The sequence below is a fragment of the Microtus oregoni genome, unplaced genomic scaffold (genome assembly GCF_018167655.1).
Source record: "Microtus oregoni isolate MIOR12 unplaced genomic scaffold, Mior012 000036F_ref0000092, whole genome shotgun sequence".
Lineage (NCBI taxonomy): Eukaryota > Metazoa > Chordata > Mammalia > Rodentia > Cricetidae > Microtus > Microtus oregoni.
Window position 1 is genome coordinate 23931531 of NW_024543095.1, and position 26041 is coordinate 23957571.

A 26041-nucleotide genomic window follows, 5' to 3' on the forward strand; every position below is an offset into this window, starting at 1 on the left:
TGAGCATGAACTGAAGAGCGAATATAAAATCCTCCCTCCCTCCCCCACCCCCACTTTTGCATGAAGATGAAGATGGCTAGAGATATTTGCAGGTAGCCCTGGGTAAACAACCGCACACCCAGAGAAGAGATTAGAGTTCTTTCCTCTGGAAACAGCACAGGGGAGCTTAGCAAATAGTGGGAGAGTTTTATCGAAAGCCCACATCTCTCCTGACTTCACTTTTTGGTATCTCCAGTGGCTTTCCTCTGTGAGGTGATTCTGTGCTAACGTGAATTTGTAAATGAGTTTCTTTCACTAACTCAGCTTTTCTCTTTGATGATAAAATCGTTTTAGAGAAGAATTCCACCTTTAGGACAAGACAGAGAAGAACTGAACCCTGCTTCCTCCCGTAGGTGCCCTGTAATTTTTTTTTCTTTGTCTCCAGACCAGACAGACACTGTTGGGTGGTGCAATGCTTAGCCACTTGGTGTGGTAAACCTGAGGAATGTCCGTTTCTTGACCTTTTAGTAAATCTCTCTAGTGAAAACCTAGGCAAGGACATTTAAGAAATGGAGACCATCCAGGCTTCTTTTATTTCTTTTTCTGATAAGTTCTACACAAAAGGCAAGTTCCAACTTGTTTTATTTTCCTACTCTTTATAGACCTGTGGGTAAGGGGTGTTGAGCACCAGAGAGGGCCAGAGAGTTACCTGAAGGTCTAATAATTGCTCTCTGTCCACCATCACCACAGTTCTTAACCCAGCATCAAGTGTTTAAATTTAACCTCATCTCTTCAACCCAAGGTGTCCTCAACAGTTCTCAGCTGTGACTTTGTTAAAGTTCCTGCCCTTTCAAAGATTTAGTTTCTCTTTTATATAAAAACAGAAGCAAAATGTTGAGATGTTTGCTATTAGTGCCTACTACAGAAACTGGTTGGAGATTGTAAATGGGTTAAGGCAACAGGGCAATGTTTGCTACTTTGAAACACTTGGTAAGTACTGACAATTAGCATCCACCAAGACCCTCCAGTTAGGCCCCCAGCTGTGCACTGCTTTTTTTTCTTCCCCCAACTTTCACTTTGCCTTTCTCACTATCTACAATGTTTTTCCTTCTTCCCCATTAGCTAAAACATTCAGATAGAGCTACACTGTGCAAAAGAGATGTAGAGCAGCCCTAAATGACGTTTATGTTTTAATTGTGGCATTATGAAGATAAAAAGAGACAAAATAAATTTTAAAAGTGTTCAGGATGTATTAATTTATGTGTATGAGTGCATTGCCTGCACGCATGTATGTGAATCATTCATGTGCCTGACATCCCCTGGGACTGGAATTACATACAGGTGGTTTTGAACTATGGCATGAATCTGGAAAATTGAACCCAGGTCCTCTGCAAGAATAAGTGTTCCTAACCACCAAACTAGCTCTCTGATCTATGTAAAACAAATTTTAGTAAAAACATTTTAATTCTCTATATCCAAAATATTATGTCAACATGAATTCAATATGAAGATAAAATAAATGTTATATACATTTACAAAGGAGATAATTTTCATTTCTTCTTTCAAAGCCTGTGTGCATTTTGTACTTACAATACCTCTTCATTCCTGCTAGCTATGTCTCAAGGGCTCACTGGTCACGCGGGTTAGCAGTACATGGGAACTGGGAATGTGCAGTAAACAGCAACTATGAGTTCTTAACTCCAGAAGTAAATAAGTCCTGCCGATAATGGATGGCATATATTTATAGCATGATGCCAGAGAGGATGCTAAGAATGTATATTTCATGTCATCTTCATGGCAGTACCCTTATCTAGGTCCCTGTATTTTTCATTTTGCAAACAGGAAAACTGAGACATAAATACATTAAAGACCAGCTAGTAAATAGCAGAGCTCCGATGTGAACTTGGCTCTATCCATCTCCAGAGATTATACTGGCTTTTTGCATGCTGCCTCCTTGATTGAAAGACTAAATGACGACCAGCCTTCTCCACAAGGCCCTCAAAAGGACATGTGAAAATTCAGCGCTTTGACACAGACATAGTTTATAAAGACTATGAATGTCTGTGAACAGAGTCATCATGGGCGTTCCCATGGCGATTCACGCCGTCAGTCACCCTATAAAACCTGTATTTGTTTACTCCTGAACAGATTGCCAAGAGATAGAATCTCTGCTCTCCTGACCACTGGGGATGAGACTGCCAAGTGGGAGGATTGTTTAGGGAACATCTGGAAAAATGAAGTTCTTGCCGATGAACTCTCCCATGTGGGGTCTTTTCATCCTAGTCAAGGTCAAACAGGCAGAAGTAGACGGTCTCTAAGCAGTGCTTATAGCTGGCCTTAAAGATGATCTACTTGCTTTTATTGGCAGACACTTACAGTTGGTGACGTCATGGTTTGAAAGCAGGACCACTTTCAGATAGGAAATGTTAGCTCACTTTTTATGAGCACTGCTCGCAGAGTGAAAACGATGTTAGCTACCGGTAGGCAGCAAGCCTCTTTTCCCTATGGTATTTCTGAACTGTTGCTTTTTTTTTTTTATTTTTAATCATTAAAGGCCAGATTTTGACAAGAGTTGGACCACCATCCAAGAGCAGCTGCAGATGGACTCCATGGTTATCAAAGGCCTTAATCCAGACACCAACTACCGGTTTGCTGTGAGAGCCGTGAATGCCCATGGCTTCAGCCCACGCAGCCGTCCCAGCAAGACTATCCGAACCCTGGGTGAGTTCTGTGTCTGTCCTGAAGACCATGAACAACTATGCCACCGTGGTTGCCTCTCAAAGCCTCACTTGCCTGGGGTTTCTTAGTGCCCAACAGAGGAATAGCCCGGGACAGGGCTGTCCTCGGGTTTCCTCCTGCAGTTTTCCCCAGACCTTTGAAGGTTCGACTCACCACAGGGACATAGACTATTTCTGTTCCTAGGCAGCCAGGAAAGGTTTATTTTTGCATCGTCCTTGGGGAGTATGTAGTTGGTTTTCGTTCACAATCACAGGGCAGCGGTATAGCAAATGAGATGTGTGGTTTCTCCCTGTCTCTCATCTTTTGAGAAGGTGAGCTCATCTTGGAATCCAAGGAGGGGGAGTAAGATTCCCCCGACCCTAGATTGTTCAGGGTCAGTGGTTAAGGACTTTCAGCAGAGTGTGGTGGACCCCTCTAATCTCATGACTTGGGAGGCTGAAGCGGGAGGATTAGTCTTAATTCAAAGCCAGCCCAGGCTACTTACTAAGAGTCTGTCTTAAAAACAAACAAACAACACAAACAAAACAAGAGGACCTTCAGGTCACATCAGTCCTTAAAGTGGTAGTCAAGAAGTCTCAGAAAAGATGTTAGCATGCTACCACGTGACTTGGGGGACTAAGTTGACTGTTTAAGTTCTCATGGTACCTCTGGGGATGGGGAGGAAGCTTAGGGCAAAGGGGAGCAAATAAACTGAGGATTTTCTTAATGCCTCTGGTTTGGGGTTCAACAAGCTGTCACGTGATGTCAAAAGTCGTACTCCCACTAGAAGGGTTCAAGGAAGCTAGCCAGGCCAGCTTGAAAGTCTTCGTGCTTTGAAACTGGAGTCACATTTATATAAACCTAGAACCCTGGGTAGTGTGGTCTCAAAAGGGAGGCCCGAGCACATTTTCCTTTGAAAGCTCTGTGCCTTTTCAACTGAGCCTGTGAATTCTTCGGGAAGAACCCTGCAGCTGCTGCAGGCCCTGTTTACCCAAGAGAGGGGCTCTGAAAGGGAAGTCTACCCTGGGTAGCTAGTTTCCCACTGACTCGCACAAAGCCCTACTTTTGTTGTTAGGATCTGAACAAGCCACACACGCGCGCGCGCACACACACACACACACACACACACACACACCCCGTCTCCTCATAAAATACCCACATAGCTGCCTTCCAAGGCTAATGTTATTTCCAGGAAGAGATCCACTAGGTCCCACAAGTCCTGGGGATTCCCACTCTTCTAAACATCCTGTAACCTTTGATGGTGAAGTTCCCTTCTTCAAGTTGAATTTCTGGGGTGTGCAGAGAGGCCTCACCTCTAAAATGACTCCCTTTTTTCCTATTTCCCCACCATGCAACAACAACAATGGGACAGTCATTGTTTCCCCTTCTTCAGAATGGAAAAGCTGCCCACGCAGACTCTTAACATGAAGCCCCTCCTTCCACAAACCACGCTAGCAATTCTACTTCACGGGCAGGCTGCCTTCCATTCTTGCTAAATAAGTTGTCTTCTGCCATCTTGAATAGCCAAAAAGAGGGGCTAACGGGAGCTAGGGGCTCACTGTACTTCCTGTTAGGCTGTCTTTGTGTATGTACTCTGTGTGTGTGTGTGTTCTCTTCTCCTTCCCAGCCTTAACTTGAAGCTTTTCTGCTCTACACTGTTCATCTGTCCACAATGTTCTCTACCTCAGAGTGAAGATAGATGCTATGCTTGTCTCAGGCTGACCTTGGCCTTAACCTTGGATGTGGGAGTGTGCCTTAGCTTAAGGAACAGATGGGTGGGTGGGTAGGGCACCCTTTCAAGATTTTCTTTTTTTAAGATGACTTGCTAATGTGGTCTTTGAGGTTCTGACCATTCTTTTCCCTCCATTTTTTGATCCTATTTTTCATGGAAAAGGTGGGAAATGCAAACAAACAAAGAAACAAGGTGGGGGATGCAAAAGTTCCTTACAAATATGAAACATTTCATTCAATTTTTGTCTTCCAGGGAAAGTGAAACCTTGTAATTTCATAGTAATTGTGTGCACAGAAGGATGGCAAACCCAAGCAAGATAAACAAACAAACAAATGATAAAACTAAAACTCCCATGAGCTCTCCTTGTGAGAGCTTCTATTGTTGTTTGGGATATTTGTTTTGGTTTAGTTTTAAGACCTGATTTCAAATAGTTTAGGCTAGTCTCCAATTCCCTCTGTAGTGAAGGATGACCTTGAAATTCTGATGCCCTTCCTGAGTGCTAGAATTGCAGACATGTACCTCTTACCCAGTTTGGGCCATGGTGGGTACTAAACCCAGGGCTTCATTCGTGCAAAGCAAGCAGTGGAGCAACTGGGGTATATTCTCATCCCATTATATTAGCAAATATTCTCAAATACTTAGAGATCTCCTGCTCCCACATAAGTATGATTGCTCAAATGAGGAGAATGGGAATAGACTTTATTAGAGGAGCCATTGCATGGAGGCATATGAGAATGGCTGTAATGTTTCCAAAGTAAGGCTTTGGTTGTTTTCTTTCTGGCTACACTACTGTCCTAAAAACCCCTCTATTCTCCCACATTCTTTTTCTTAATTTAGTATCAGTTTTAAACTTTACTGCTTCCAAAATGTGTTTTTCTTTTCTATACAAAAGTTAGCAAACATGCCAACTAGCATTATCTGAGTCTCAGGGAATTTGAAGGGTTAGGGCTGACGCTGGAAAGCCTGCTGCACGCCAGGCCTTGTGATGACCATTCAACTGTGTAAAATTCACTTATTCCTCCCAGAGACCCAGGGTGAGAGGGACGGCACCCACTGCTTATAGATGGAGAAAAACAGCATCTCAGAAAGAGTAAACGTTTTCTCGAGTCTGATACTTATGGAGGCAGGAGTGAAGCTGGGCTTGCTGACTGCATAGCTACTACCCTGAGTACGATTCAGATTGATGGAATCTTTCTGCTATCATGAAGTAGCACAGGAGAGGTTAAGTAAGGTGGGTGATTCAGTTCCAGGTGTTGGGTGATGGTCTGTGTAGAATCTAAGTTCTAGGAGGTGCAGCGGCACGGAATCCAGCTTCCAACATGTGTATTTCTTTCTTTTTTCCTTTCTTTATAAAACAGGTTTATAAAGAAATATTCCTTTATTGCAAGTCTTCTTTGTGTCCCTTGTAGTCATATTTACAGTCTGTGTTCCAGTCCTGATCCCTGATAGCTGTGTCCATTACCTTGAGAATGTTGTAGAAGTACAGTTGTACCGTATAGACTTGGGATGTCTTTGCTGCTCTTGGATCCAGCAGAGGCTAGGCCAAAGTGAAGAGAGCATGATTTGGGTAGAGCCTTGATAGGTGTGTGCCTCATCTGCTTCAGCCTCACTCAAAAACAAGATGGAATGGGAGGAAAAAATAATAATTAAGACTCTAAGTATCTGGAACTCTTCTGAGAAAGAGGGTTCTTTTGATTATTCTAAATGATCAAACTATTCTCAATTTACCTCAGGCTTCTCATGGGAGGCTTCTCACCATTCTGTTCCCATGTTGTGTCTATGAGAAAATAGAAAATTGAAAAATAAATGAATAAATAAATTTTTAAAAGACTAAAATTCTTATCTCCATCCTGCTGTACTTTTTTTTTAATTCCAGACGAGAAACACCAACAGAATTATAATCTGCCTTTGATCTCATAAATGAATAGTTGATAGGCCAAGCTGGGGACCTTGTAGGACGTGCACCCTGCCCATCTGTTGGTGACTTACCAACTGAGCTCCATTCTTAGCTCAGTCAGGAAGCACGGGGCAGGCAATAGAGGACACAAATAACAGAAGCGGAAGTAAAATGTGTGGATTCATTCTTTTTTTTACAGACCAAGATTTAAGCAAAACTAATACATGTATAATCAATCCCGAGGTTATGTAACTTCCCCTGCGGGATGGACTATGGCCTCCCCACCCCAAATCATTTCATTTCTAATGTTCCATCCTTGTAACTATAGTCAAAGAAGGAATCAATATATTCTTTACTGAAGTGGATCTGGGGTCCTCAGGGCAGTCCCCATAGATGTATCCTTTTTGTTCCTGCCAATAGTCATTGTGCTCCTGCTGCCTCAGGCCTTTGGCACCTCTGTACGAGCTCAGATCTTTCTGTGACTGTGGCAGCCTCTCCATTCTGCTTTTTAGATCTTTGCTCACTTCCTTAGGCTTTGTTATCCTCAGGCCCCTGCTTCATGTCCTCCCTAGCAATGTCACCGTCTGGAACTATTGTATCATTTCATTATGTATATCTCCTCTGACAGTAAGATCCTTGCTGGGGTTGATAGCCTTGGTCAGTATACTGACCACCCATCCCCTTCCGCCATGTCACCTCTGTTGAGCTCATGTGTGAGTGTGACTTAGCCAGCCAAGAGGCTGTTTTGGAGGTTGAGTAGCTGCACGCTGATGTGAAGGCAGAGGCAGGCGAGGGTGATCTAGAAGACCACGCATGTCCAAAGCGGGTACCCAGTAGTAAAGTCTTTAGGCAAAAGTATCCAGACCTCCAAGACTGCAATGTGGCATGAGTAAAGGGAAAGTAAATAGGACAAAAGAAAGGAGGAGAGAGGGACTGGATGGAGGAAGAAGCCCCAGGAAATTTAAATTCAAGGCACTAGGGATGGAAAAGAAGCTTTGCTGATGGGGTGGCAGGAGGAGTATTTGCATCCTATTCCAAAACAAGCCCTCAGTGCTCCCCTGTGCTCTTTCCTAAACATCAGAATAAGCTCTACTGTTTCTTCTTCACCTTTGCCTCTGGTCCTAAGTCTCATCGCGGTAGTCTCAGATCTTCAAAGGCTTCGGAGAAATGTTTTGGTTGGGTTTTTGCCATCTCCTAAAACCAAGATTTTCTACAGTTTTCTACCTTCCTCTTCCAGCAATCTGAGGCAGACCCACAAGGTTCCAATTAGTCATATTTCTGCAGGAAATGCTTCCCACGTCCTCCCATCCTTCCTGGTGCCTAATGATGTCTGTTTCTGTCTTCGATGGCTTGGTGTCCGTGTGCGACTCGGCTTTTGCTCACTTTTGTTCTGACGTTGGGGCCTGGACTTTTACTTCCAGTTCTCACCACAGAGACCGGCTTTAGTACACTAAGGTTCCCAGGTACATGTTACAAATATAGCCACAGAGCAGATTCGGTCTATTCCCAGTCTCAAGGAAAGCTCTCTGGTAGCAGGGCCTCAAATTGACTGTAGCTAGAGTGTGGCAGGTTCCTTCTGGAAAAGGCATTCAGAGAAAGCAGCCTTTCTGCTTGGATGTTCCTCAAGAGTCTTCAGGTGGAAGAGAAGTGATTGATAGGCACATGTAGGTAGTCAGTCCCTGGAAGTCTTCTACTGGACTGGTTAGGTCTAAGAAACTTCAATTAAGGACATCAGACAGCTAAAACTACATGAGTACAAGGCACTGTGCATGCTGAAAATATTAAAATCCCATGCCCCCTACCATACTGTAGCTTTAGTCTCCTAGTGATATTGGTACAAATGCCAGGCACGTGGAAGCGGGAGGGTCTTGAGTTCAAGGCCTGCATAGTCTTCAGCTGGAAACGTAGTTTAGTTGGAAGAAGGCTTGAGTAGCATGCACAAAGTCCCGAGTGGGTTCCCCAGAACCACAGCGATGGTGTGATGGCACATTCTTGCAATGCCAGCACTCAGGAGGCAGAGGCATAAGGTTTAGAAGTTGAAAGTCATCCTTCCAATGTAAGGGTTTCTAGGCCAACTAACCTAGAGATCCTGTCAAAAGAAAAACAAAACAAAAAACCCCCAGGAGAATTAAAACCTAACAGAGCACAGAATTATACTTTTGTGACTCTAGTTTCTGTGGCTGTTTTTTTTTAAATCTCCTCTAAATCAATCAGGAACTCAAACAAGGATTAGTAAATTTTGCTAAAAAGATCAAGTTAGTAAATATTTTAGGATTTAGACCCAGTTATTGCTGAAGAAAGAAGTATATATACATATATATGATAAATAATATTTATCAGTGTATACAAATAAAAGCTAATTTATGGACACTAAAATCTAAATTTCTTATGATGTTTGTGTATCATCAAAAATTTATTATTTTTTTAAAAAAATCCCTTCTATCTAAAAATGCCGAAACTATTGTCAGTCCATAAACAAGAGAGGTGATGTGTCCTCGTTCAGTGGACTCCTTTGTTGAGCTCTACTGTAGTTCTGGGATTTATCCCCCTAAGTTTAATATTTCCTGGGAAATTTGGGGAGTCCATTTTTTTAAAAGTAGCAATTTTGTCGAGCTAGGAAGGAGCCCGTTAGCACATGCAAATGAAATTGTGCCCCCGAAAGAGCTCTGCGATTTAATCTTTGAAGAATATTCCTAAGTATGAGACCCGAGACCCTCAACCCAACAGCAGAGGAAAGGGCTTGCACTGCCTGGTTTGAAAAAGAAAAAGAAACGGAGGGAGGGGAGAGTGGCTCTGCTGGGCTTCTTCCAGGATGCAGGGCAGGCCTGTAAATTAGAGCTCCGTGCATTTGTAAATCTTTAGAATGGAAGATGGAAGCGGAGGCTGAAGAAGGAACAAATCACTGGTTTCGCTCCTAGCGCAGACGAAGCTGCATTTTAAGTGTGTATCTTCGCATAAACATAACTGCAAACGTGATTTTGACATTCAGGGTGCTTGCTGCAGTAATCTCCCTATTGATTTGCTAATGCCTGGATTCATGGAAATCTGAATTACACCCATTCACACGACTTTATTGGCTTTGAAGGGAATGATTCACTTTGCTGTTTAAATACCTGATACCTATTAATTGCTCTTTGGAGGCCTTTGTGCATGCTATCATACATTTATTTATAATCAGCACACCAATATTTCACCCTCTAGCTAGAAAGAGAAGACAAACTAAAGCAAATGATAAGAAAATATGATTTCCCAAAGCCAAGGCGTACTCGGTGCTCTGGCTTTAACCACAACATGGCTTCCTATTGAAATCATTTCGATATGGGAAATATGGGATGTCTTGATGTTCCAGGGGGGCATTCCTCTCACCTTGGGCAGACTTCAGCTTTGGAGTTAAAGAGCTGAATGTTCATTGTCACACAGCTTCCCATTAGTCCGTATAGCCTCCTAGTTCTTGTCTTGAAAACTAAAAGGGTGAAATTTGTGAACCATGGAGGATGAGGTTTAGAAATAAATTTATTAGATTCATAGGCAAGAGCTTTGAGAAAGAAGGAAGTCAGAGCTCCCATCTAGCAGGGGCAGGGAGTGTGGTTCAAAGATGTTATGGGTATTCCTATCAGACTGCTAGTCTAGAGGCTTCTTAAAGGGCTTCTGGCAGAGTTGGCAATGGAATAGGGAAGTGTCTGGGTGTCTTAGTTAATGTCCTATTGCTGTGAAGAGATACTATGACTACAGCAATATTTCTAAAGGAAAACATTTAACTGGGGCTTGCTTGTGTTGCAGAGGGTTAGTCTGTTATCAACACGGCAGGGAGCATGGTGGCCCAGACATGGTGCTCAAAAGGTAGCTGGGAGTTCTACATCTGGATCTACAGGAAGCAGGAAGAGAGAGTGACAATGGGCCTGGCTTGAGCTTCTGAAACCTCAAAGCCCACCTCCAGTGACACACTTCCTCTAATGAGGCCACACCTCCTACTAGTGCCACTCCTTAGTGACTAGGCATTCAAATGTATGAGTCTGTGGGAGCCATTCCTATAGAAACCATGACACTGGGTGCCTCCTCTCAGGGTCAGTCACTCGGTCACATCTTGAGTTTAGGCAGAGGTTGCGTTTAGGAGAAGAGCCAACAGGGAGCAGGAAGCCGAACTCTCTTTCTGCTTTTCAGATACAAATCAAGGTCATCCTCAGAGCTGCTACCCTGGGGTCCCTGAGCAGTATCTATCTCATATTCTTATTAATCACTTGTTAGCATCTGAGTTCCAGTTCTGCTTAGGTTCCTTGATGAGCAACCAGGGCCACAAATATGGTTCCATCAGCAGATATTAGAGTCTGGTGAGCACCTGCCAGGATCTAAAGATCCTTGTGCAGACCAGGCAGGGTCGTGTGGAGAATGGTAGAAGCAGGCACGGTTTATGAATGAAGAGTACATTTCTAATGTAGAAAAATAGGCCAGAACTGATTGAGAAAGCTCAACGGAACCCACAGCATCCACAATCGGGACTCTTCAGGACATTTGTACATAGTGAGCTCTTTTTAATGCATTCTTTATCCACTGTGTGGCAGCCATAGTAGAGATCGGCTTCTAGTCTCCTGGCTGGATTGTTTCTTTGGCATTATTGATTTGGGGTTCCAGTTCTCCAGTCGCAGTTTAACACAGCCTAGAGGTAAACAGAAGGAGATTATAAATAGTGGCAGACATGTGGGAGGGGCACATATGTCTGATGGACCTTATCTGATGATCTAATTGAATCCTAAACAAGTAGTTACACACACCTTAGGTGTTGCCAGTCTCCTAAGCAGGAGTAAAGAGATAAGCAATTGAGCGATGTGAAGAAGAGCTTTGTTTGCGAAAGCTCATGCAGCAGTAAGGAAGCCAAGACGGGGGACACTCGCTGGCATCTGGACAGTCAGGGAGTGACATGTTGCCAGAGCCCTGCCTTCTATATGCAACATGTGAGACGGGCACAAGTGGACCACAGGTAAAAATTAGGGAAAATAAATATCCTTTTCCTCTTTCCTTCTTCTGCTGGTCCTCCCTGATAGCAGAATACACCAGAAAGCCAGCCATGCTAGCCTCCCAGAGCACAAGGCACAGTGGAATAGGCCAGAATATACAAATAGAACAACAGAATGGTGCCTATTTCATGGGTTATACACAGTGTGCATGCATGCACGTGCACATGTGTTTCGTTCTTTTAAATTTAGGGCACAGGTGTGTCATCTATCCATGTATTTAGCATGTTGCCCTGAACATAGGTGGTGATGAACAGTCAGGCCTCTGGGTACTGAGATTTTATCCTCACAGAGCTGGAAAGGGACTGTCTCTGCCTTCTCCAGAAGGAAGTAGGCCTGCAAAGGCAGCAACCCTCTCAAGGTCACTCACAAGCAGATCTACGTGGAAACCAGTCAGTGATTGCTTTCCAAACTAGATCCCTTAGCTGGCGGGATTCTTTTCCTCTTTAGAATCGGCCACAGAGTGTTCAAGGAAGAAGACCCATCATGCCTCTGAAAGGGGTTGGATGGAGGGAGACCAAGAGCAGTTGGAAAGACCTGACTAGGGGCTCGAGGCCACTGGAAGGCACTGAACTTGCCTGTTTCTTAGGGAGACATAAAGATTCTGGGAGGCGCTGGCCCAACAGCGTGCAAAGTCTTCACTTAGGTCTTAGCAAAATCATTTGAATGAGACTAAGAGAACCAACACATTAATCCCCAAACAGAAATAGCTTACATGTTTCTAAATATAAATAGGGTTTATTAAGCTTTGTGGTGCTTAATAGAAAACAGCAACATAAAATATTTGTTAAAAGCAAACTGCAAATCCTCTTTAACCTTAGTATCTAAAGAACACTATTAACATTTTAATATAGAATGTCTGCTAGAATTTTTAATTGAATGATGAAGTCATAGAACATACACCTTTTCTTTGCTACAAAAATACTGAAATATAAATAAATACAGTCCTGCCTCATTAAGTTAAGAATAATGCCAGGTGGTAGTGGTATACACCTTTAATCCCAGCACTCTGGAGGCAGAGGCAGGCTGATCTCTGTGGGTTCAAGGCCAGCCTGGTCTACAAAATGAGATCCAGGATAGTCAGAGCTGTAACACAGATAAGCCCTCTTGAAAAAACAGAAAGAAAGGAAGGAAGGAAGGAAGGAAGGGAGGAAGGAAGGATGGAAGGATAGATATCCCATTGTGAGACTGCTCTGTATTTATCTAAGGAGCTCTCTCCTGATGAGTGTTTAAATTGTTTTATAAGTGCAACCAAATCAGATCTCTTGTTGGTGCCTTTGATACCCCTCTTCTTTTTTTCTTTCTCATGTATGTATGTGTGTGGTATTTATGCACGTGTGTATACAGTTCACACGTGTGTGGACATACAATGTGTTTGCCTACACAAGTCCAAAGGTGGTGCTGAGGATCATCTCCAAGTGTCCACAATCTTATTCTTTGGGGCAGACTCTCTCAAGGAAACCAGTTTGCTCTAGGATTCCCTTGTCACTTCCTTCCCGGGCCAGAATTCTAATCAGGCTGCCTCACCCATTCATCATTTTACCTGGCCTCTGGAAGACCAATCTTGGGCTCCTGGATTACATGAGAAGTGTTTTAACTGCTGAGGCTTCTCCCTGAAACCATTTTTACCACAAAAAGAAAATGAAGCCATCTGCTTAAAAAGGTGCCATTAAGTTCAGGTCTACTGTTGGCATTCTTTAGGGTGACCCTGCCACTGTGACGTCATGCTAAAGCATCCACGGGAAAGGAGATACTATAAAGGGTCTTCCATCATCTGTCTATCACTTTTTCTCAATTGCAAGGTTAGCATGTTTAACAGTCACACAAGAATCTGAGCTTGAAGCAAAGATACAAAAAGCTTGCCCTGCACACCCATCAAAGGAATGGATGTACAGAGGAAGTACACCTCCAGGCAAGGGGTGGCTGGTGATCTCAACATCCCACAAGGCCCCCGAGGCTCTCTTTTAAAATGAGTAAATCATCCCTTCCAGATAATATGGAGGATTAAAAGCCACCTTTTCACAACTTGGTAAAAGATGAGAGTCAAGATGAAGAAAGGAAGACCCTAGTCCTGCAAGAGAAAAAGTCAAAGAGAAGAGAGAGATGTCCACATACAGATGTTCTCTGCATATAGGCCAAGCCACACTACTTCCTTTGTTAGGGTCAGTAGTGGCCAGGGAGGTTCTGTTCTTTCCTCGGTGTGGGTACCACAAGAATGACGAGCAAGAGGCAAACTGGCCAGGAGGCAGCAGTGTTCCCTGAGCCTTACTACGCTGTGGCCAGAGAGATGGCTATAGCAGGACAGGCTGCATACATGGAGGTAGAAGGGTGCCGCAGGAGCCTGAAGATGAGATTCAGAATACGTACGCCAGTTTGTTTTGTTTCCATTTGCTTGATCGATTGATTTTCATGTTGACTCTCCATTTGTGGGCATCTCTGCCAGTGAGGTGTGATTTGGGGGGAGACCAGATAGTTGAATCTTGGGTGCTTTCTTTTCTGATTTTATAATGTGTTTGCAACGTTTCTCCCTTTCCTTTCCTCCCATCAAACCTTCCCATATACCTTTCCCCACCCTCCTTCAAATCCATGGCCTCATTCTGCATTGCTATTGTATACATACATGTATACATATATACATACATATTCCTACCAAAGGACTGGGGAGTTTGCCATGAGATTGTGTCTCCTACAATATCAGTAGCTACACTCAAAAAGTCTCATCAGCATGATTTTAATGTTTAACAGTCATGCAAGAATATGAGCAATTTTAATTTTAATGGTGAATTGAAAATATTTACATTTTAGGCTGTTTGTTGAGGAAGGTTTACAGCTTCCTATGGTGTTGTTACTGTTGTTCTGGCTGATGGGATTATTGGCAATTACGGTAGTTATTTTCTTCTTCCATTAGGGGTTGCTGAGATGTAACTAAGGTCATTCTAAGACGAATGTGTATGGATATAAGTGTTTACATTACAAAGAATTAGAACAGTCTAAAATAAATAACCTAATAATTCATGCCAAGTTTCTATAAAAATTAGAAACCAGACCCGAACGTAGTACAAAACAAGCAATAACAAAGACTAAAGCATAATTTCATAGAAATTGAAAGAAAAAGATAAATAGTCTATCAAAGCTTTGGTTCTTTGAAAGCTAAATTGGGAAACCCCTCATACACATAACTGCCAGAAATACGTCAAGAAGAAGCAAACAACTAAAAACCCATAGCAAGGAACAATACTGAGGCAACAATTAAACATCTCCCCTGAAGAGAATCCCAGACCCAACAGATTCACTACTGATTTCCCACAAACTTTCAAGGAAATGCTAAGGAGCCAACACTAACACTTCTCAAACTGTTCTCCAAAAAAGAAAGGAAAGGAGTACAAACTCTTTCTATGATGCTGAAACTTGATGTGTCTACCCATGAAATAGTGGCACAACTATCATGGGAGTAACCAACTACTGGATGCTCAAATTTAAGGCCCACTGAAGAGGAGGGAACTCATATCTGGTACCGTTAACCAAGTCAAAAACATTCATAGACCTTAGAGAGAAGCTTGTTATGTTGTTTACTTAAATCAAGACAGCATCAAACGTCCTTCTAAATTTCTATGTTTATACTCACAGTCAAGTGCTGCTCTCTACCTTAGCCTCAGAAACTCCTCTTTGTGGTAAGTAGTGTTGACTGCAGAGATACACAGCTGTTCACAATGCTGAGAATAAGTGACTGGTGAGCATTCAGCCCTAACTATAAATTTCTATCACCTCCAGCCAAGCTCAGGAGACATCATGAGAGGCAGTGGAATGGATATAAGAGCTGGCAGAGAGGGGGAAAAAAAAAAAGCTGTTTTCTTGGGATGACAGCCGTTGCGATCAACAATGCGCAGCCTTGTGGTTACCTATACTAGTGCCGCTCAAAACTGGCCCTGTCAACAACCACGGATGGGGAAGGAATTCATGAGGTCAGCCTCCTTCAATGCTCAGTTATTGGCTAAGGGTGTGTGTGGGGGGTCATTGTCTTCAGTTGTGTACTCACTGGTGAATCCACCAAGCTCCAAATCGACAACCACAAGAAGAGATAGTAAAAGTTAATTTATTTACGTGAGGCCATATATATGAGAGGTGTGTGTGTGTGTGTGTGTGTGTGTGTGTGTGTGTGTGTGTAAAACTAGAAGGAGACCATGAAGAGGTAGAAGAGATCTTGTGGGGAGGGGGAAGATAAGTGAATGCATGGATGATATTAATATCATGTACTTAACAGGATCCAGAGTCACCGAAGAGATAAACCTCTGGGTATGTCTGTGAAAGATTTTCTAGTTTAGGCTAACTGACATGGGTGAGGGTCCTGGACTGAATCTAAAGAAGAAAACAGGGCCAGGAGAGATGGCTTGGTGGTTAAGACCACTGGCTGCTCTTTCAGAGGACCCAGGTTCGAGTCCCAGTACCCACAACTGTCTGCCATTCCAGTTCCAGGGGATCTGATATCCTCTTCTGGCCCCCTTCCAGCACCAGACATGCATTCATTGCACTTACATACAGAATGCAAAGCACTCATACGCATAAAGTTTAAATAAACAGTGAGAGAGAGAGAGAGAGAGAGAGAGAGAGCGCAACTTGGCACCAGCATTTTATTGCTCTCTGGTTTCTGTCTGTAGGTGCAGTGTGACAGGCTATTCCTGCCCCCATCGCTTCTCCACTATGATGCTAAAATAGGAAGAAAAAAATCTTTCCTTCTTTAAGTGCCCTTTGATAAATATTTTGTCACATGTCAACACGGGGCATGTGGCATGTCACATGTCAACCTGTAACATAAAAGCAGAGAAGGACAGGCAGGAAGGAGAAGGAGTGGATAAAGGAACCAGTAAGAGCAAAGAAAACGCATAATAAGGCCCTCGGCGTGGTACATACTTAAGAAAAACTGAGGAGAGGGCTGGGGGAGGTTAGGGCATTTTCTTCCTTCTGAACTTGAAAAGAAAATTGACGCTGTGTCAAAGAAGAGAGATAATGTTCTGCCCACTCCCAACTTCCAGGTGAAGTCCCACTGACGTCTCTCATAGCTAAATTCACACAAGTTCTGCCCTTTGTCTCGTGGCTTTCTGTGAATTATAATATAGATGAGCACAGTCCTGGCGAGGAGAAAATTAGATCACCTCCCACTCGGCTCAGTATGACAAACTGTAAACTAATCCATGTTCCTTTACTAAATTCTTTTCCCCAAATCTTTGGGAAACCGAGACAGCAGGTTTGTGGACCTAAGTGCTGGTTATGCTTGCCTGTCGTAAGCGCGGGCTAGTGCCACACTGAGCTTCAACTCCAGCACAGAACACAGTTCAAAAATCTGACTGTTCCAAAACCACAGAGAAACCCTGTCTCGAAAAACAAAAAAAAAAAAACAAAACAAAACAAAAAAAATCTGACTGTATCTCCATTTTGACCCAGCGAACTGCTTCTCCCATTAAAGTTTTGACCACTTGATTGCCACTGCATTGCAGAGGTCGGTAGGGGACTATGAGACTCCCCAAATTTAGGATAGGACCACCAACAGTTCCGGAGGGCATCCTCCAGCAGGTGGCGGTAGTTTGCAAGTTATCCAGCAGGTGGCGATAGCTCAAGGACTTCCAGAACAGGATGAGCCGGGAGCGTCGGAGTAGCCTGAATTGAATAAGGACTAATAGGGGCGTTCCATTAGCTTGCCCTGGTGGTGAGATTCTTCTAGGCTTAGCTAGTCCCAGCCACAGCAGAAGAGAGCAACAAATCTATAGTTTAGCTTTTATTTTAAAAGAAAAGTTCACAAGGTTGCAATCAAGTATGTCTTAATGATACAAAGAAATCAGCGTTTTTTCCTTCTTACGGTAAATATACTAAAGGTTGTCACGTTTAGCAAGTGTTGAAACAGTGGAAATAATGCATTAGGACAGCTGTAAGCAGGATAAAATCTAATAATCACAGACCATCGTCACCCCATTCTTCATGCATCACCACCAGTTAAAGCCACCCTAAAACTCCTTTTACTCAAGAAAGTATAGGATTTAGTCCATAATAATTATTTTGCCTGTTAGACCTCTCCTTCATGTAATTCTAAAGCTGTGTATTTAATGCCTGCTTAATGTCGGGCAATGTCTGGGTGCCGGGGTATTGACAGTAGGCAATATAATCCACGTTCCTGCAGGTGTGGAGTTTACACGTGGGAGACTCTGCTTTCCCCAGGAAATGAAAAATAAAATCAATAATATACTGTTATAGTCCATAAGTAATGTGTCTGCAATGATACGTGTTGGGGGAAAGATTTGAGATAAAGTACCTCGACAGCACCAGGTTGTACGTCCGGCTCCAAACCTACCGATCACTAATACACTCCCAACGTGTCCTGACAGCTCCTGCTGCAGAACACAACTTGTATGCACAAGTTTTTTCTCATCAACTGATCCTGAGCTTCCCATCCGTCATCCACTGGCTCCTTTCGGAGCTATGGGGCTGTCTGTCACATCTATAGTCCTAAGCGCAGACTCTCCTTACCAGTTTCCTGGGTTGCTTCTTTAGTTACTTCCTTTAGGCAGGAGTGCTGGGATTCCATTTCCACCTCAGCGTGTGCAGGAACACTTCCTGACTCAAGCGCACACAGTGTTCCTCTGCAAACTTCACCCGCCCCAGCAGTATTCTTATGGGAAGGTGGAAGACACTGTGCAGTCTTATACTGGACTCTAAGTGTGAGTTATGAATCTGAGAGAGGTTAATAAACACCTGCTTCTGGCCTCCGCACGTGCATGCCCACACAAAGTCACACATGCACATATACACATCTCTCACACACACACACACACACACACATATATGTATACACACACATAATTAAAAATAAAATTAAAGAAGTGTGTGTGGGGTGTGTTTAGTGGTGCTAAACTCACCCTTGCTGAACCCAAAACTTTATATTCTTACATCGTTTGACTCAATTTTTAAAAATATTGCTTATGGCCCACTGAACTATTTTTATAACCCTCTAAGGTACTGTAATCTGTAGTTTGAATATTATTGGATCAAGTACACCAGGGAATTGAGTAGAATTTGGGGGAAACTATATATTAGTATCTAAAGGCTTAAAGGGAGGGGATATTAGCTTTGCCTGTGAATGTCACGCACACTTATTTTTGACAAATGACGTTTGGAGGAGGCTGAGGCAGCCTTTGAGCCAAGAGTATATGGCCAAGTCCAGTGATTAGATGTATCTAGAACGCCTTAAATGCCTGTGTTTTTCAGTCAAAATACCCTGGAGCACAGAGCAGGGCAGTGGAATTGGATTTCCCCAAGAGGGCAGGCATGAAGAGCGTGGGACCCTGCTGGAGAGGGTTCTTTGGTCCATCATTGAGGGGAGAGTATACTTGGACATTGTTAGGAGGCAAGAGTGTCTAGGAACCCCAAGGGTGAGGATAGAGACCAGCCCCAGACCGGCTAATGTAAACCCGTGCCCCTCGCTACCATGAAGGTCCCTTCAACTTCATCTTTAAGTCACACATGTTCCAGCCACATCAGACTCTGCTGTGTAGATTGCTTCCACATCCTCTTTCCTCATATTTTCTCAGGAAGAACATTTCAAAACAATGCAGAAACTCTTCCACCAGAAAGCAACTTGGGATGGATTCTGTTTGTTATTCAGACAATGAGTTCTCTGTCTTGGCGGCTCATGGTTTTCTTTTTGGTGGCGGTAATTGTGCGATGGTCCAGACTCAGAAACCCTCAGCCGCACCTTGAGTTCCTCTCTGGCTCAGTCTTGCTCTAATCAATATGCCAATACTTATCTGAACATGAGAGCAGATTACTCTTGTTTCTATTTTCTTTTTCTTTCTTTCTTATTTTTTTTTTGAAAAGTTTCCTTGGGTGCAGATTAATCTCATGACCCAGAGAGAGGCTGGTCACAGACTGTCTGGAGTCTTCAATTACTGTTGAGTACAATTATGGATCAGAGAGAGGCTTTGAGCCAGACCTCTTCCCTGGAGTAAAACTAACTCCGCTGGCACACACAGAGGAGTGTGCCCCTGCCAGTGAAGGCTGCAGCCAGGGCTCTCCCAGCTTAGCGGCCACCTTCCTGTTCCATCAAGATGTCAGCTTCTTCTTGTTTATTGTCAGATAAACTTGGGTTTATTCAAGGAATTTGAATGCACAGGCGGCCCTTAGAATCCACAGATTCTGTAACTGTAGACTCAACCAGCAGTACATGGGAAATATTTGGGGGAAATTGTGTCTATGCTAATCGTGTAAAGACTTGGTTTTCTTGCACAGTTCTCAAACGTTGTATAACCTTCCTTGTGAGAGGATGAGAAGGGAACAATTGTTTACTCACCTGAGTGGGGCATCTAGACAGACTCCCTCCCACCCCCCGCCCCGCAAAAGAAAAGATTTCGTCCAAGGCTGATTTAGTGAACCAGTGAGCTGTATAGGAGTGTGCGTGAAGGGTTCTTTACAGAAGTGTGGCCAATTCAAAGGCAGATACCTGGGTGACCACTCCCAAAGCTTTGGCCCTGGACTTCCACGCACAACTTGTGGGAAGCTCCCCTGAAGAATCGCTCTTCCTCCACCATCCCCCTGCTTTACAGCCTCGGAGGGAGGCCCTGTGGACACTGGAATTTTCGGGGCTTCCTGGGTGCTTTAACCTTTGGCTACTTCCTGAATCTTATTTGTTACTCTCTGCTTTCCCCCTTCCAGGAGGGGAAAGAGCAACACAGCAACATTTCTGCAACATTTCCACCAAATTAGGCACTATACAGAATCCGACTGTGGTTTAAAACATACAAGACTGCACACAAGACTGCGTTTGTAAAGAGTGTATGCATACTGCACCATTTTATAGAAGGGACTTGAGCACCCATAGATTGACTGTTAGTAGACGCCAAGGGTTAATTCACTGATACTGAACCACTGTATGAAATGTTTTGAGGAAATATACACATTTTTTTTAAATATAAGGCTGAGGTTTCATGGGCTCCTCTGTCCCCTATACGTGTACAGAAAGGATTATGGGCAACTAAGGAATGCTGAAAATGGAAGAAACAGTTTTCTCCAAGGAAGAACACACCAATTAGTTATCTACTACCAAATGGTTAGCCCTGAAAACATACATTAAAGTAACATTATACAGACAGAGAAGGATATATTTAGAAATATATATATGTATATATTGCATGCATTATATTACAATTAATGAAAGAAGAAGTCGTGAATTTGAAAGAGAGAAAGGAGGGATATAAGAGAGACTTTGGAGGGAGAAGAAAGGGAAAATGATGTAATTTTATAATCTCAAAGATAAAAGGAGTAATTTTTTTTAGTGTAAGGGCTGGGATTATGGCCCATTGTGCAAAGTACTTCCTGTACAAGAAGAGGACCTGAGTTCAGATATTTAGCATCGATTGGGAAAGCCAGCTGCAACTACACAGAACTAGGACCATAGCATTGGGAGACAGACGGGTGGCTGCCAGCACCTTGCTGGCCAGATAGTCTACCAAAATGGCTAACTACAGCTCCAGTGAGAGGACCTGGCTCAAAAAATAAGGTGGAGAACAAACAAAGAAGATACCCAAAATGTGTCTTTGCCTCCACGCATGCAAGTGCAAGCAAATGCACATACGCATACACCAAATCTAAAGTGTGATACAATGATAATAAACCAAATCGCTACAGCAAGTAAAGGCCGCACCAAGATGAGGTGTGCAACCAGGCAGTTTGGCTCTCCCTGTAATTCCCGCACTTGGGAGGCTAACGCAGGAGGATTGCCATGAGTTTGAGGCCATATTGAGCTACAGCCTGGCTTCTGAGTGAGACTATGCTCTGAATATCACTAAATTTGAAGTTTTCTATTCGACCCAGAGAATAAATTGAGAAGAACTTGCAAAATTTTGCGTATAGCAATGAATAGCAAGTTTCAAAGTGGTTTTATTGTACATGAAAAAATTATAGTTTGCATGGCTAAATTCCCTTTTACTGGTTCTTGTTAAAAATTAAAGGTGTCAATTTGCAGTGTAGCTGACTACAGGCAGATCTGTTCAACTCAAAAGAAAGAAAACCCTTAAAAATCAGAAGCATTGAGATGAAGCTGCTCCTTAGATCACTCCGCCGGGTCCCTTGGGTGGGTCTCAGAGAACACCACCAAATCCACTGTGCTGTTAAAGACCAGGCTTGTGTCCTTAACCACAGTTCAAGTTGATGGTTCTAACAACTCTTTCTGTGTGTATAATAGAATGATAATAAATCAAACAGATACAGGGGATAAAATCATGCCAAGATGAGGCATGCAGTCAGGTGTTTAGCATCTCTCCGGTAAGCCCAGTACTCGGGAGGCTAACCCGGAGGATTGCCATCAGTTTAAAGACACCTTAGGCTGCATAGCGAGGGTGTGTATAGGTGCATGGTCACACATGAGTGTATTTGTGTATCTCGGTGTCATTTCTGGGCAAACATAGTTGCAAGTATGTGTGAAGGCCAGATGGCAGCCTCGGGTGTCATCCTCAGGTGTTCCCTAAGGTCTTTCACTGATCTCGGTGCTCGCCCAGCAGGTTGGTCAGCAAGCTCCGCCTCCCCAGCATTAGCTTTACATGCTTGTACCGCCAGATACAGCATTATTTTTTAATGTGGCTTCTAGGAATGGGACTTAGTTTCTAGGTTTGTTCAGCAAGTACCTTATGGACTGAGCCATCTCCCAGCCCCACATGGTACCTTAATTTCTTTTCATCCAGTCTTTCAGAAGGTGGAGGCTCCATTTACTACATTATGTATTACTTAGATCATCCTTTCCGGGCCTACCTGTTTCTTCACTTACACTTCTTCTTATCTGTACAGAAACCATCCTCTCGATTTTTAGACTTGTTTTTTAGACAGCAAATCTGTTGCCCACTTGCGTCCGGATGAAAGGCTCATTTCTGGCTGAAATGTTTCTTTATTCAACCCATCTTTGGGTTTATTTTCTTTCCCTTGGTCATCAAGTGTTTTTAAAATTGATTTATTTTTGTTATGTATCTTTTAATAGGTTGATGTATAATCATTGCATGCAGTTAAAGAGTACAATGTCATGATTTGATCTATGTATACACCAAGTCCCAGCCCTGACTGTGGGGACAAGACTACACATGCCAGCATTGTAGGCTTTCCCATGCCATGCAGCCCCCCTTGCTCTGCTTACCCCCTGGATCCTTCCTGTTGGTGCACAGACATGTATTTCCTTATCAGAAAGGTCACAAAATCTGAAAGAAGAACCAGTTTGGATGGTGCAAGGGGAAGATGAATAAATTGGAATGTGGTCAAGGTTCTGACTAGTGAAACCAAACTACGAAAGGTCTTGGGGAGACTTTGAAGGGATTCAGGCTGTAGCTCTAATCTGTCATTTTCCACCTAAGTAGACTCCCCTTCTGTGTTTGTATTGGAATGCCCCAGCTTCTTTCCATAACCCATTGTCTCTCAGTTGTCTCTCATTGTCTCATTGTCTCTGGAACTTTTGTAGCTTCCTGGGTGCTTTAATCTTTGGCTACTTCCTGAATCTTATTTGTTACTCTCTGCTTTCCCCCTTCCAGGAGGGGAAAGAGCAACACAGCAACATTTCTGCAACATTTCCACCAAATTAGGCACTATACAGAATCCGACTGTGGTTTAAAACATACAAGACTGCGTTCGTAAAGAGTGTATGCATACTGCACCATTTTATAGAAGGGACTTGAGCACCCGTAGATTGACTATCAGTGGACGCCAAGGGTTAATTTACTGATAAGCCTTTTCTCTCAAGTCATTCTTGTTCCAGTGGCAGCAGAGTGGTTTTTAGGCGTCAATTAACAGCCCCTTTTCTCTTTGCCCACTTTTAGAATCTATTAGAGGTAAGTCAATGCCATTAGCAGAGAGGCATCCTTATGTCTGATAAGGATGCTAAGTTAAAAGGCTAGGTTTTTCTGAGAGTCAAGGTGGGTTTGCTAGGACCTCCTGCCTGGTGTGGAATGTGTGATAGCCTGCTTGGGAAGCTTGGCCATTTGTGGCAGTTCTACCTACCGTGGCTAATATTTTCTTCTAGACCTAGTGAAGAAAGGGTAATGAGGGGCCAAGTTTACCCCAGTTCCTCCTCCCTCCCAGCATCTCCCAGTTGTGAAGTGTGGGCCAAATGCAGCTTGATCCCAACCTCCACTCTGTAGAAATGGAAAACTTGGACAAGAACCCTATACTTCTTAGTTTTGATTTCATCTTCCCAGAGGAACCTTCAAGGGTGGAGAGCAAGCATCCCCACTGGGGCTTCCTTGAGCTGAACTGTTATGACAGGTTCTCCTGAGGCCCCTGTACCAGGTGATTCTGGTAGTGATAAGACAGGGATTCATGTGAGGTCTTACCAGACGCTTTTCATCCTTGTAAGTAAAACCTTCTAGTTGTTTCTTTCCCAAACTTTGGCCTATGTGCAGACGTCTGTAGCATGTCTGCACCAGCAGTGTGAATTCTAGTGTCAAAGCAACTGAGGAACTCAGCGGTCATGAAATCTAATCTCATCCCTCATTTTGTGTGGGGGAGGTGTGCATGCGTGCATGCGTGTGTGTTTGTGTGTGTGTGTGTGTGTGTGTGTGTGTGTTTGTGGTCTGTCTGTCTGTCTGTCTGTATGCCTGCCAGAGGACAGCCTCAGGTTCATCCCATTTGTTGAGATAGGGTCTCTCTCTCTAGAGCCTCTAGTTCACCGAGTTGGCTTGATTGACTGCCCAGTGAGACCCAGGGATCTGTCTCCCCAGTACCTGAACTACAAGGGGTCACCACCATTTCTGACCTTTCCTATATAGGTTTTAGAAACTAAACTCAGTCCCTCACACTCATATAGTAAGCACTTCCGTGACTGAGCTATCTCTCAAACCTTCATTTTGTTCAGAATCACAAGATCTAACAAGATTAAGTGACTTGCCCAGCAACAGATTCTTGTGCCTATCTCACAAGACCGAGAGATATTTCCAACTCAATATCATTGATCATAAGAGAAACAATGTACAGAAACACCATGTCTTTCTAAACACAAACATATATGGACTTCATAAAATAAAGGGCATCCTTTGATTGACCAAGAAACATTTGTATTGTATCATTTCTTTTTTCCTTAATGTGGAATAACCCAGAATTTGTTTTGCATTTAGTTTGTGGTTAGACTATTATGGCCCTAATAAATGTCTGCTATTTAATGTTCTCTTTCCTTAATTAACCAAGTGCCAAGTAGAAAGAGATAAGTTACGCGCTTTAATTATAGCAACCCGGGGCTACTTGGAGAATTCTTATCAGTAGCATAGCATGTACATCATCCTACACTCAATGGAAGACAAAATTGGTGGAAGCTTCGAGAGTATGAGATGGAGGAAAGAATCCCGTCCCCCACCACGGTCAGGAGAGAAGAGCAGTAGGATCCCATCCCAGGCTTCTTGGAGTTATGCAGGGTCTGGTTCTATTTGTGTTTATTTATTTTCTTCTCAGTTAGCATGAGCTGGGGAGTAATCTGGAGCCTGTGAGAGGCAGGGCGTTTGGAACACGGCAGAGAGTCTGAGTCTCACCCAATTGCTTAGTAAATGTTTTGTGGTCTGGGTAGAAGGTGAGGGCGGTCAGGAGGGCGTGAGGAGGGAAATGAGTGCAAAGTCTAAGGCCAGACATGTAAGAAAGTGGCAGATTTCATAAAGTAATTTGAAAGTTTAATACTTTAGAGAAGAAGGGGTTAAAGAAACGGCTCAGCAGGTAAGGGCACTCACTACTCTTCCAGAGGACCCTGGTTTGAGTCCCAGCACTCACACCTGGCAACTCACACCTGTATGTAACTTCAGTTCCAGGGACTCTGACATCCTCACTCCAGTGCGCATAAAATAAAATTAATTATTTAAGGAAATAATGAAAGTAGAAAGTTGGGACACAGAAGGCATAAGGTGACAGGACACATGCTTTTCTTTGCGAAGGCCCTGAGGAGACGGGAAGTGGCCGCTATGGACCTCGGTATATCACCAGCATGGGAGTGACTGAAGATGATGACGGATCTGAAGACGATCTGAATCTGGATGTGTCCATGGAGGAGGTACCCACTCCTCCGCTGTCACCTCCAATGTGCTTTGCTTCCCTGCTGACTGCAGCAGCTTAGCCACAGGGCGTGGACATGGAACTTCAGATTGAATTGGGCCCGTGTGCTCTCTGCAAGGATTTTTTTTCCTCTGACTATGAGCTGGGGGTGGCGGGTATGGCATATAAATTAGCACTAGGGAGTTTCCTAGCAGGCTGATATCCTATGAGAAACCTCTGTCTACAACCAGCTTCATAAACTACCAAAAAATGTAGATTTACCACCCACAGAATTTTGTAAAATGAGACAGTATAAGAAAATGAATGAGCCGGGTGGTGGTGGCACACGCCTTTATTCCCAGCATTCAGGAGGCAGAGGCAGGCAGATCTCTGTGAGTTTGAGGCCAGCCTGGTCTACAGAGCTAGTTCCAGGACAGGAACCAAAAAAGCTACAGAGAAACCCTGTCTCGAAAATCCAAAAAAAAAAAAAAGAAAGAAAGAAAGAAAAAAGAAAAAGAAAAGAAAAGGAAATGAATGATTGCTTAACAAAGCCATGCAATTTGTGATAGTTTAGTAAGAATAGATTGTAGAATATCAGCTTTACCACACCAGGATTTTTTGACTAGTACAGGACAAGATGCTTAAACTCTCTGAGTTTCAAAGTCTTTTTCTATAAAA

General features: G+C 43.4%; 1 protein-coding gene across 2 annotated transcripts in view; it reads left to right on the plus strand.

Moving 5' to 3' along the window:
* Window positions 1-26041, plus strand: part of Egflam (EGF like, fibronectin type III and laminin G domains) — a 163253-nt gene that overhangs the window by 92181 nt on the left and 45031 nt on the right. For both annotated transcript variants that reach the window (XM_041631126.1, XM_041631127.1), the window contains exons 6-7: window positions 2534-2700; window positions 25267-25382. In XM_041631126.1, coding sequence (XP_041487060.1) covers window positions 2534-2700; window positions 25267-25382 — 283 coding nt within the window. The remainder of the gene's footprint in view (window positions 1-2533; window positions 2701-25266; window positions 25383-26041) is intronic.